This window comes from Carassius auratus, chromosome 48 (genome assembly GCF_003368295.1).
Source record: "Carassius auratus strain Wakin chromosome 48, ASM336829v1, whole genome shotgun sequence".
In the NCBI taxonomy this organism is placed as follows: domain Eukaryota; kingdom Metazoa; phylum Chordata; class Actinopteri; order Cypriniformes; family Cyprinidae; genus Carassius; species Carassius auratus.
The window spans coordinates 41,047-54,825 of NC_039290.1; the positions used below are offsets into that span (position 1 = coordinate 41,047).

General features: G+C 38.3%; 1 protein-coding gene across 1 annotated transcript in view; it reads right to left on the bottom strand.

The window, feature by feature from the left end:
* Nucleotides 1-13,779, bottom strand: part of LOC113065274 (peroxisomal membrane protein PEX14) — a 62,396-nt gene that overhangs the window by 17,177 nt on the left and 31,440 nt on the right. The window contains exons 4-6 of the mRNA XM_026236519.1: nucleotides 8,339-8,458; nucleotides 4,447-4,532; nucleotides 1,396-1,498 (exon numbers count right to left, since the gene is read on the bottom strand). Of these exons, the coding sequence (XP_026092304.1) occupies nucleotides 1,396-1,498; nucleotides 4,447-4,532; nucleotides 8,339-8,458 (309 nt within the window). The remainder of the gene's footprint in view (nucleotides 1-1,395; nucleotides 1,499-4,446; nucleotides 4,533-8,338; nucleotides 8,459-13,779) is intronic.

The following is a 13,779-nucleotide window of genomic DNA, read 5'->3' on the forward strand; positions in this document are numbered from 1 at the left end:
AATTCAAATGTGTACATGGTATTCAGCTAGGCTGAAACGAAAAGCTTAACATAGCAGAAATATGTTTAGCCAGCTGGGGGAGGGATTTTTTTTTTAACAGTACTGGGCACTTTTACTCATTACACTCAATTTAGACTGAAAATTTACAAGTGAAAATAATATTCAAAATTATCATATGAATGATCATATAGGTTTTACTGTGGCACTTCAGGAAACACTGCTTTATAAAATTAAAATGAACTTGCATGCCTAAAAATAAAAATAAATGCATGCCACCTAGAAATACAGGATATATATATATATATATATATATATATATATATATATATATATATATATATATATATATATATATATATATATACACATACATACATGTATATATATACACATACACATATATATTTACATTTATTCATTTAGCAGACGCTTTTATCCATAAGTCACTTTGGATACACACACACCACACACACACACACACACACATATATAAAAACCAATTGCATTTCAGCATTAAACTTGTCAAACGTGTCTTCTCGCATAGCTTGATCTTGAATAGCGAATATTCTAGTCACATATTTTTTTTTCAATAAACATTACAAATAGATTTTTTTTAAATAATAAAAAAGCACAGCTATCTCTGAAATTATTCACTAAAAATCCCTTTCAGTTTCATGAGAAGTAATTCAGTTCAAATGAAATGTGAAAGTTTAGAGGTTTAGAACAAAACCTTAACCAGACAAATATCAGAGTCTTTCTTTATGAAAACTGTAATAAAATAAACTGCATCATTTATCCTGCATTTTCTTTCTTTAGAATAAATAAATAAATGAAACATTGCAAGAGTGAATTGTCATTTACACAGAAGGAGCCACCCAGCTGCAAGCAGAATGTGGCACTAACGAGACAAAGTTTCTTCGGGAAGTGTCCCGCTTTCATGGTTGCCGGAATGTTTAATTACACCGCCTGCGTAGTGGGTAAAGAGAGGAGGAGGAGAGAGGAGAGGCATCCCTCTCTGACAGACTAGCGGAGATTCCTCACCTGTCCAATGCGGGAGACACACCTGTCACCACACACTTAATCACCAGCGTGTTCGGGGCCCAACCGGAGAGCCACACCACCACACCGAAAATTAAAATGAACTTTCTTGCCATGCAGTTAAGACCAAAAAAAAAAAAAGAAACGCTGTCATTCCTCTTCCCCTCATTAATATTCTGAGGTTAAGAGCTTTTCAGCGAAACGTAATTAATAGAAGCTGAGCTGACAGTAAACAAGCAATTTCAAATTAAAGCAAAATGACAGGACCGTCATTTGTAAAATGTGAGCAGATTTTGGCGACAGATAAATGAAGGAAAATGTTAAGGAGGAAAAAGTGATGAAGATATTAATCTTCACCTGTCTGTGTCAGCGTGCCACTCATTTCCGCGATGTTGCTCTCGATCCGCTGCAGATGCTTCTTGTCCTCTTTGCTGCCCTTAATGAGGGGAAGGATGTATTTCTGCAATTAAAAACACGGCACGCTATTAGAATTCCACTCAGGAACAGGGAAAACAGGCCAGCGGACCAGGACACGCTCTGTTGTTACACGTCGAAAAATAGACAAAGGGCTGATCTATTAGTGTTAGCATAGTCAAACCCTCACTGAAGGCTTCTTATATTCATAAACTCTCGTGATTTCGTTTTTGAGAGCTGTACAACATGTTTGATAAGAAACTATTTTAAATAAATAATTTCTGTGAATTATTAGCAGTTATTACTCCAGTCTTAGGCATCACACGTTCCTTCAGAAATTATTCTAATATGCTATTCTAATAATGATCACAATTAGGTGTTAATCTTGAGCAAAATAAATTTACAAAAAATACAACTACAAATTCAAAAACTGTCTCAATCCTTTTTGAAACTGAATAGAAATGATTCATTTGAATGAAACATACTTGTTAAAGCTAAATTTGAGAGAGGCTGGATAAAGACAGCTTGTTTTATTAAAGCTTACAGTGTATCAGTACAATATGATATTAAACGAGGATGTGGGAGAAGAAAAAAAGAAGGGAAAAATTCTAACAATGCTAGTTCTTGAGCTTGATTTCACAGAATCACATTCAGTACTGTGTTTGGCAACAGCAGATAAAACATCATTATATGAATTATGATTAATAGGCCTGCATTCATGCTGAAAAAAAACAAGACCTTTTGTTTTTTGAATCCCTCTCAAAAGTCTTGTGGTTTCCTCACTTCATCCAGAGCAATTTGTCTCAATGGCTGACACAGAGGCCAAGAATTAAGCATCAGGGCATCTGGGTTCATCATCATTAAGTCTTTTAGCCCACAGGCTGGCTTCTCCATTTGAACATGTCACCTTCTAAGGACAATTGCTTGTCAGAGTTTAAGCCTTGTAGAACAACATCTCCAGACACTGAGAATAAGCAGCAAAGGTCAGATGGCTAGCGCTCCCAGTAGCTGCTGACTGGTTCTCATGCCATCACAGTTTTATTTCCAAATGCACACGTCGATTTGTTTCCCCAGACAAACATACAGCACATAGATGAGGAGATTAATCTGGCATTTGGTGAATAGCTGGGTGCTGGAAAGTGTAATGTGTGTGTGCAGGCTCTCCGTCTGGAAAACAGTTGGCCTTAACAGGTTTTCACAGCGGCGCAACCGTTGTTGACACCGGCGTAAGTAATAAACACTTTTAAGTTGAAAAAAATCAGAATGAGTGTCAACACCAGGGGAAGTTAATAAGAGAGCTGCTGTGAGCACTGTTTACAATGTGCTCTATAGCATGAATAAAGTGGTGGAGGAGGCCGGGGCATATGGTGGCACCGGTGAGCCGTTCCTTTGACATGACAGCAGTGAGAGCTCTCGCACCAGGGAACAGCACCTCCAGCCACGGGCACACATCCTCCGAACAGCAGAGACGCAAGCGGGGGACTGGAGAACCACAAACTGTGTGATCGCTCAAAGAACGAAAGTGAGAAACAAGCGAGCAAAAGAGTTAAAGAGAGTAAAAAGAAGGACATTTTTGCATTTTTAAAGAAAATGCGAGTGTCGTTTGCATGCACAAAAATCTATTTAATAATGCTAAGAGTATTGTGAACGGTGGCGTCGCGAACTTGGTTGAGTTTGGAGTGCTTTTTGTATGTTGCTAGAACATTTCTAGTCAAAGAGGTCTCTATTATACTGTCATCACTAATCATTCCCATTTTATTTTCTGCCAAGCAAAAATCTTATATAGTCTTTTAGTAAATTTGCTTGTGGTTCATACTATCATTCAAAAGTTTAGGGTTGGTAAGACTTAATGTTTTTTTTAATGAAATTAATTGTTGTAATATTTTTAAAAGAAGTCTCTTATGCTCACCAATGATGCACTTATTTGATCCTAAATACAGTACAGTAAAAACAGTGATTTTGTGAAATAACTAAAAACAACTAGACACTAACAACAATTAGTATTAGAAACTATTCATAATTCCCCCCCCCCCCAGTATTCTTTGATTAATAGAAAGTTCCAAAGAACAATGTTTATTAGATTTTTATTGAAAGAACATCAAAGTCTTTACTGTCACTATTAATCAATCTAATGTGTTAGTAAACTACAAATGTAATACTTCAGGTTTATTACTATTTAAACAAACACTTAACTAGGATTAGGGTTTGTTCAAATAATGATAGCAACAATGATATAGGAATAGTAAAAGTAATGACTTCCTGAGCAGGGACCAGTTATGAGAATGAGTGAAAATGAAAGTTCACTCACTACTCTCTAAAAATGAGAGTTGAAGTCACATTCTCAAAACATCACTTTAAGTACTGAAGCTACAGTTTCAGATTGTAAAACACAGACTCACGTCAAAGGAAAATGTGACTTTTTCTGTTAAAATGACATGGGTTTGGCTCACTACATTAGTAAGAGCTGTCATGTGGGCTACTGGCTTTGTGCTGAGAGCAGCAGAGGGACTGATTGCCTGGAGTAGCCGAGTACAGACGGAAGCTTAGGAAGCTAAACATACATTCCTAATCATGACATCACGGGAGTTCCAAACAATTGTAAATGCTCTCTTAAAGGCCACTGCTTCATTATTCTTTCTCTTATACAACACAGTAATGGAGTCCACATGCTCATGTGGGCAGTGTGGGCTTAATGTCACTGAGAAACAGGGTCTCTCCCTTACTCGCACCCATCCGTGCCCACGTACAAACCCATGTTGTGATAGTACTGGAAAGCAGCAAGAGCACTGCATATGGGGTTTTTCCGAAAGGGAAAACAGAAAGATCTAGGGGTTGAGATGAGCTCATTCCGATGACGATACACTGTAACCACAGCGATTTACATCATCAATGTAAAAAACACATACAAAAGTAGAAATGCTGGGAAAAGCTTGAGTTCTCAGAATAATAAACACATTTTGAGAAATAGGCTATTGGTGGCACTTCGACACGCACCCGGTAGAGATGATGGAAGCCAAAGGCCATTCCTGCCAGGACGACGGCCAGGGCACTGTAGTCTCTCCATCTGTAACCTGAGGGACCTGCAGAGATACACACAAATACAACAAGGCCATCTATTAGTCCAACTCTGGGAAAAGCTGTTGTGGGCCTTCTGGTAGATGCCATATTTAATTTGACATGTAACAAACTGTGGTGTATAGAAATGCAGTAATTCCAATGGCCAAATTCAGAACTACAAGAAGAATTTTTGTGCAATTCACTCATCAAATCATTCTTGGATGCCTTTTTATTTGTTTTTTGCTGAAGATGGTGCCAGTAAACCCAGATAAGTACTGTGAATCGGTATAAAGCGCCCGTTTTAATGAATCAATTCAAGTTCACTCAAAATTTTCCACAGAAGACCCTTCATATTTTTTCATATATTTAAAAAGCTTTAGCAATAATGAAAAAAAATATAGGTAAAAACTGCTGGTCATAAATGAAAAATGATTATTGCTTGTGTTAATTTAATGAAAATAACTTTACTCATTTTTACCTTATTTTACTTATATTAAACTTTTCTAATCTTATGCTCTGCTAGTTTTTGATCAAAATGGGTAGAAACAAAATCCAAAAGCAAATTGAATACTGTGAAATGTCTGGAAAAATACAGTGGCATTTACACACACACACACACACACACTTTATTAGACTTGGGACTACACCACACACTGCCTGTACTTCTACCCCTTCACAGCTTTTTTGTTTATGTCAAACTACTGTTAAAAAAAACTGTTGGGGGAAAAAAGTAGTGGTGCCTACAATCAATGACTAAAGTTTATAGTCTAAATAAGTCTATATGAATAGCTGCTCTTGTTCCTAGAAGGAGAGGGAAAAGAAAAAATATATGAATTCTGATTACATGTGAAGTGTAAACTAGATCTGAACTTTTAGATTAAGTACCACATTACTGTAAAACAGAAATGTCATCAGCTATGACTGCGCATAACGGAAACTCCCGATTACAGTATTTGAGAGGAAAAAGTACTCTGTTCAAGGTATTTGTGATCTTGAAGAAATGGAAATGAGAACAGTTGAAAATGACTCTGAGGACGGTTTCGGCCTCAGACCTCGCACAAGCGCTCACTAGTGGTGAGATGAGATGTGAATGTCGCAGAACAACAACGAGTACTATCAGGAAATGAAAGCCCACATCAAAGATCCCTCTTCACCCCTCACACTCATTCTCAGAGAGAGACAGTTGACCTGGCAGAAGGCCAAAAAAAAAAAAAAAAAAACAGTTCAGATTCAAAAACAAAGAAAATGAAAATGCTTCTCTTTGGGAGCCAGACCTGACAGAATGCTCTGCTTTAAAGGTATTTAACATGCGTCAACATTTGGAGCAGCATGATGACCAAAAATCAAATGCTGAACCACTTAAATGACATGAAAAGAACACTTGGGTATTGGAATTAAGAAAACAAAACTAAATCGATAGTCCCACCCCAAACTTACCATCGGTTGAGCCAATGTGCCAGGCTGGTCAGGACAATCAAACAAACAAGCAATGTTTTAAAAGTGCCTTTTCAAAGGAACAACTTAATAATGGCTTACTTACTCTTGGCATATTAAGCATTGACATGAGAAAAAGAGAGAGAGAGAGAGAGAAAGAAAAAATACACTTTAGCTTTAAGTAGACTTTAACCAGCTTCTGAAAGCAAGAGCAGCCGTTTCAATTCACGCTGAGGCAATCTGGCAAGGCTCAGCCAACAGAAAGGAGGGAGAAATTATCATGCAAATGTTTAACGGCACACCAAACAGAGAAGTAATTAAAGCAAGCCTGGCTCTGGCAGGTCAACATGTCAGATACAAAATGCTCCATTTTGTAACATAGTCGAGGTCTGCGGAACAGGTGTGTTACTGTAATTTGCTTGAATCTGCTCTACTGAATACAAATAGACAGGCTCTATGGACTAGCAAAGCAGTAGTACTTTTTCATCTTCTTTATGTGTAACTGAACAAGCAGTTTTTATCTGATTTATTGTATTAGAGGTATATTAGGGAGACCCAAATAAATTATGGCACCGATTATTGAGACATGAAACAAAATATGTTCTACAATTTTTAATAATTAATAGCTAATAAAAAGAAAAAGCACATTTTACACTAGATCACTAGACGTTTCTATACACAAATGTATAATTTGATTTTCTTTTAATAAATGATCTTATACAATTATCCTGTCAAATGTGCACAAACTACTAGCTACTACTAAATATTGTAGAAACATAATTTTCTGTAAAGTTGCTTTGTAACGATTTATTTTGTAAAAAGCGCTATACAAATAAACTTGAATTGAATTGAAATTGAACTCCTACACCATGTGACCATGTTTAAAGTCTTGATTAAAATAAAGCAGACATAGCAGTACATAAAAAATAAAGTTTATATATAGTTTCATATATAAAGTATCCATTACTCTTTAACACAAATTGAAAGGAAATCATTAGTTAGTTTTAGTTTAGATGATTTTCCATATTTTAAGAAGAAAACCGATTACTCCAAAATAATTCTGAGGTCAATTAACTTTTATTTCCACACTTTTAACCTTTCTTCTCCTAGGAAATACTCAGAAAATCAGTGCCTTGTCACTAAAGACTGAAGCTTAGTTCTGCTAAATGAAGGTGACATTCTACACCAGAAAGTACTTTAAAAACTTCTATTTAGAGAATTTCTGACAACATTACTTTTTGTATCAATGGTAAACATTACTGAAGTGTCCCTGCGGAAGCAGGGTGTGCAGAACATGCATGATGGCAGTCTGGGTGATTTCAGAGTCCTTGAGTTTGGCCGGCGGCCGTGACCCATCTCCTACTTCAACTTGAGATCCAAACAGAGGTCCTTCTTCCACGTGGGTAGCCCCCTCCACCTCCACTTTCCACTCCTGTTTTTTATTTGGACACTTAAGGTGTAAGCATGGCATCCATTCCCCTTAGTTCCAATCTCTGTTCAAATTTATTGGGTTCAGAAAAGGCCCTACTGTCCTTCTTCTACTTGAAAATAGAGATCAGAGTATCCATTACTTCGATAGAGATGGATGCGGGTCCAGACATATTGTCCGCATGACAAGGACATCAAAGAGAGGGACCCCCTCTTTCCAACCTGACCTCCGCGAAGATCTCCTTACTCTCCCCTCATTATGCCAATCTCTCATAGCCGTTTTGATATAAAACCCCCCACTCTAGTGGGGCTGAAGCCTAACTACATGGCCATCCCATCAACATTGCTTTCATTACAAAACGTGAGATGGTGGGGAGTCAAGGACAGGGGGGCAATAAATGAGGGTGGAATACATCTGAAATCATTGTCATACAGGTTAAGCATTATGCGAACTTCATTCAGGATTGGTGAATCAGCAGCCGACTTGGAGCTCATAACCCGCGGAGGTAATAAAGATACAGGCTGCAGAAAGGCCCTCAGCGGTACAACCAACCAGAGATCGTCGTAACCACGGCGGACATCATATCGCAAGGCCGTGCCAGAATTAATTATGTGCCTACGCAAACTGGATGCTCAATGCCACCCATTTCCTTTTAAAACCACTTGTCTAAGATAATAGTAATGTTTGGACACTAATAGATTTTCAGCATGATATTTCAAGGTGTTCCACGCAGTTGGCCTGTTTCGAATTGATGTACGGGTGAAGGTTTAAACAGGATTATGGGAACACAGAGGAGATTGGAGGACTCATTTAACATAGCCACGCACCGTTTGGTAAAGAAAATCTACTAGTCTAGATGAGTCATGTTTAAGCGCATGGGCTGCAGAAACATACAGCGGGTGGGCAAGTGGAGGGGTTATAGGGTAGACCACCTATCCAAGTAAAAACAATTGTGGTAATACTCACTGTATGGGGCGAGTGGAACAGGGTGAACGAGGTGTGCAGGTCTGGGTACGGCAACAGTCAGTGGTTCCTCAGTACTACCGGCACGCTCGATAGCCAGATCAACCTCCTCATCAGTCAGACCTACATGGAGAGAAGGTGGAATGACATTGAACACAACAACTGAAGATATTTACAAAACATAAAAAAAACAAGTAAAGTTTTAGTAATTTATAAATGTTATATATACGCTCACTGGCGTTGGTGTTGGAAACATTCTTCAGAGATTTTGGTCTATATTGACATGATAGCATCACAAAGTTACTGCAGATTTGTCGGCTGCACATCCATGATGCAAATCTTCCGTTCCACCGCATCCCAAAGCTACTCTATTGGATCGAGATCTGGTGACTTTGTAGGTCATTTGAGTTAAGTGAATTTTCATGTCAAGAAACCAGCCTGAGATGATTTGAGCTTTGTAACATGGTGCATTATCCTGATGGAAGTAGCCATCAGAAGATGGGTACATTGTAGTCATAAATGGATGGACATGGTCAGCAACAATAATCAGGTAAGGCTGTGACGTTTAAAGAATGCTCAATTGGTACTAAGGGGCCCAAAGTGTGCAAAGAAAATATCCCCCACACTATTACACCACCTCCAGCCTGAACCATTGAGATAAGGAAGGATGAATCCATGCTTTCATGTTCTTTACCCCAAATTCTGACCCTACCATCTGAATGTTGCAGCAGAAGTCGAAACTTATCAGACCAGGCAACATTTTTCCAATCTTCTATCGTCCATGAGAAGAGAGGGGCGGGGCCGAGACCCATGCAAATGGAGTGAGGCCGGTGAAGTTAATGAGAATGTGCGACACCTGCGCCACTCACCAATGTAACAAAGTTCGTAGTCACGGGAAGGAGGAGGCGGAAACTGGCGAACATTCAAACAAAACTTAAACACAATAAATAAAAATAAACACAAAATTGCGCAACAGCATCTCACGGATGACTGCCACACACAAACAGAACCAAAAAAATCCAGGCCTGGTCCTCTCTTGTACAACACTGTTGACACTCCCCCTTTTTTGAGCTCCTTCATGAGACTTGAGAGCGGTGAATGGCGCAGATGTCGCGTACTCTCATTAACTCCACCGGCCTCGCTCCGTCCCTCTCGTCACAGTCCAATTTTGGTGAGCCTGTGCGAATCGTAGCCTCTGTTTCCCATTCTTAACTGACAGGAGCAGCACCCGTGTTGGTCTTCTGCTGCTGTAGCCCATCTGCTTTAGGGTTTGACGTGTTGTGTGTTCAGAGATGGTATTCTGCATACCTTGGATGTAACAAGTGGCTATTTGAGTTACTGTTGCCTTTCTATCATCTTTAACCAGTCTGCCCATTCTCCTCTGACATCAACAAGGGATTTCTGTCCACACAACTGCCGGTCACTGTATGTTTTCTCTATTTTTAAAACATTTCTTTATGAAACCTGAACCGACTGTACCAAAATTATTTGTAACTTTTTCATCTCTGAGAACTCAGGAATCAGTCCCTTGTCACTCACAAGATTGAAGCCACAATTCTACTGAATGAAAGTGTCTGAATTCTCCAGAAAGAACTAGGAAAACCGTGCTGCAACAGTGGTGATATTAAGTGGAAGTGTGTCCTTGACTCTCCTTTGCAACCTGCAAATAGATCTAAATGTTAAAACTCTTGCTAAACTAGGTTAATAGCACTATAGGCGGCAGACATATACCAGGAGAAGCAGCTTTGGAGGTCCAAAGCTCTGAGCTCCTCTCCATTACAGTCAGATCTCAAGAACAGAGCCTGTCCATTTCCTCCTGCTATATTTCCCCAGGTAGAGCTCAGCGGAACCCCAGACGGATAAAATGCATTATTTTAATTTCTTCATTGTAATGTAAATGTATTACATAATTTTGCAAATGCCAATATAATTTAATCTTCAGATCTTTTTTAATGATTTTAGTGGTGATTAAATTGCACAGAGGTCTCTGATGGAAATGACAGGAGAGGGGAAAAAAAAAATCTAATATTAATATTTCCCTTTGTGGAAAAAAGCTGGTTTATTTCCTGGCCTAAACAGAGCGGCAATGTAGTAGACAGCAACAAGAGACTGTAGAAATACTGGGAAAAGAAAGACAGAAACGGAAAAAGCCTGTTAGTCGAATGTACTTACTTTGACATTTAATGAAGGCATAAAAGCGGGAAAACATTATGGGCTTCCTCTACAATAGGCACATAAAACCAGAATGCTTTAACATCTCCATTTAGAGCCAATGGTTTAAAAAGGCTCCAGTTTCTATTAAACTGTAAGTTACACATCAATTTAATAAATCTACTGTATCCTACAACAGACATACACACACTCCCTCTGACCTGTGTTTGTCCACAGTAGACTGGAGTGTGTCAAGTCTGTCGTTGCATATTTAGTCTCTCTCACGCGCGCTCTTGCTCTGTTTACTGGACATATCCCCTTGGGCATTGACTACTCTATTCCACATGCTTTCATAAGGCACGGCTGCCTGCCAGAAAGCCAAAAGGCTGAGCTTTGCTCCAAATTGAGCTGTTTAAAGAGCAGACAGCAAGCTGTTTTTGTGCTGTAATACACACATCATAAATGTGGCAAATGCCAGTGCCACATGTGCTTAAATAGAGCAGAGAGAACTGGGAGCTTGGCAGAGGACAGGGTCTGAGCCCAATCAGCCCTGTCTGCTGGGTATGAAATCACAGTCACGCTTCATAGACTCACACTAACAACAGAGCAAAACAATAAAGGAGCACACGGACGCAGCAGAGGTAGGGATGCATGGTTTATCGCACCGTTTTTATTGCTGCGTTTCATGGTTTTCCAGTAAAAGTTTCAATTTATAACAGTGTGAGTTTAATTATAGCAATTAATTGGGTAAAAATGCAACCTTTTTTCAAAGAAATGTAAAAAAAAAAAAAAAAAAACTTGATTTGTTTATGACAAAAATATGTGAAATAAATGTAGTGCAAATATATATTGCAGAAAAAAAAAACCTTGTTGAAAAAAAAAAATTAAATGACACATATCAGTTTATGTCCATAACAAAAATAATTGGTGGCTAAAGCCAAAAAGTGCCCTTGAGTGGCTGTTATAAAACAGAAATGACTGATCATCAAATCAGCATATCATTTATTTTTATTCTTTATTTAATTTCTTTGACTGTTGAATTATTGATAATATGTGTGCAATTCTTCCTTCCTTGGTTGTTTGCTCTAATGATGTTCTTTTGCTTATATTTGAAAGACAATAAAAAGTTGATCACAAAAAAAACAGGCACATTCTAATGATTTCTGAAGGATCATGTGACACTAAAGCTGCTGAAAATGTAGCTTTGCCATCACATAAAAAAACTAGATTTTATAAAACAATTAAATAGAATATGATTAAATTGAAACAAAATGTTTCTGTAATTTTAATGTATTTTTAGTCAGTCTTGGTGAGCATTAGAGACTTCTTTCAAATACCACCTCATAAAAAATCAACTCTAAATCATACAAAATTTCCTCTTCCACAGCAGCAAAACGTTAAGATCCAAAATTTATGACACAGATCTCCGCATATTCTCCCTTTAAATCCTGTTAAAATGATATTAACAAAATTTATACTATCACAATTTTCATTAAAATGCCCATGTAGCCGGTTTTACCTCTCTTGCAGGAATCTCTAGGTCAAGGTCAAAGTTAAAAGGAGGGCAGATTCTGTGGGGGTTGAAATGGCCCTAAAAATGTTGAATAATTTAAGACAAATATTGGTCATCCTGTCTTGCATGGCATTCAAAGTGATCGGAAGCAGCCATGGCCATGTGCTGAGCTGGTGCAGTCAGCATGTACTGTCCAATAAGCAATAATGTGTCCCTGGACACCCTATTCATCTGACCACACCAGACTGCATGGTGGCAGACTATTGAATGAGACATGAAGGCCCCCCTCTCATTTCCTCCCACTCACCTCGTCAAAAAGACGCTCTCAGGAAGTTCACGTTTTCGTGAGTTCACATCAGAACCAAAGGGTTATTTTCTGAGGACGTACATATTTGTAACATCATTTGAATTCTTAAATAGCACACCCCGTGCAATTTCAAAGGGGTCCGGCGTGCATCCGAATAAGATGCATGCAAATTCATTAACACGTTTGCTTTTCTTTTTCAGGTTTTCGGACTCACTCAGCTGTTTTGTCTCCTCTGATGCCTTTATTACAAAGAAAATGGGATGACAAATGAAAGACCTTTGAGATCCAATTTAAAAGAAGGACAACAAGAGTGAATTTTACATATAAAAGGAAAGGGATACAAAAAGGAAACACAAAATTTATTACGGCTTCCAAAACCTGTGGAATGACCCCTCGGACCTCCATTTCAGATCGACCTGCCGGTTGATGAATTTTTTTTGGACATAAATTACATCTAATGATGACACCATAAAAAAGAACAATAATGGAAAGCTATTCTGTATTTCATTATACTGTATTATTTGGTGCACCTGATACATGCAGAGCCTGTTTATGAGTCACCATATTAACAGATGCTCAGTCGAAGCATTTGCTTTGACCTTGCCATTCTCATTGGGGCATGAAATTACGGTGGTGGCACTGCGATATTACAGCTATAAATACTGTAAACTGCATATCTGGGCTATGGTTTCTATTGTCTTTCAACATAAACCTGATCAGTATTTATTTAAAGGAAAACCCATTGCTTTCTTTATTATTTATGGCTCTATTTTCTGGGCTCTTATTTTCAGGATGTTTTTTTTTTTTTCCCACAGTTTTATTTTTTAGAGTGATGAGGCAATCATCCACCCATAAAGTGCAGTTCTCCAATTATACCACTTGTGAACTTCATAGAGTAAGAACAAGCTCACAGGGACAATTATAAAAATGCTTACTGAACGGCCGCTCTTTTTTTCAGCAGACCAACAAGGCTTTAACAAAATCGCTTGGTGAATATTACTTCTTATAATAATACCAGATTGAACAAGAAGAAAAATACTTAAGGTCATAAAGATGGAGGTCACTGAGAGTGTTTCTGTGAGACTTCAAATGTCAAGTCCATGTCTCACAAGACTGCATGCCTTAAATAACGAGTGCTCTCATAGCGTTTTCATTTATGTATTAAAAAAAGAAGGACTCTGGTAATTTTCCTGCTTTATCTCCTTCTCCTGATGACAAAGTGAAAAGCGGATGGCCTAGGTGGCGCCGTGGAGTAATTTATAACCACATCAATCCCTTTTTCTTCTATGCAGGCCTTGGTCATTGCCATTCCTGTCCAAGAGGTGAGTCACATCACCTTACTTGCAAACTCTTTCCTATTAATATCAGGGATGATGAACCATTTCCTTATCCTCATGACGTGTGCGATATTACACCTGCAATTCAGCAGTGTAACTCAAGGCCCTTTAAGCATAATGAAATGACAACAGGAAG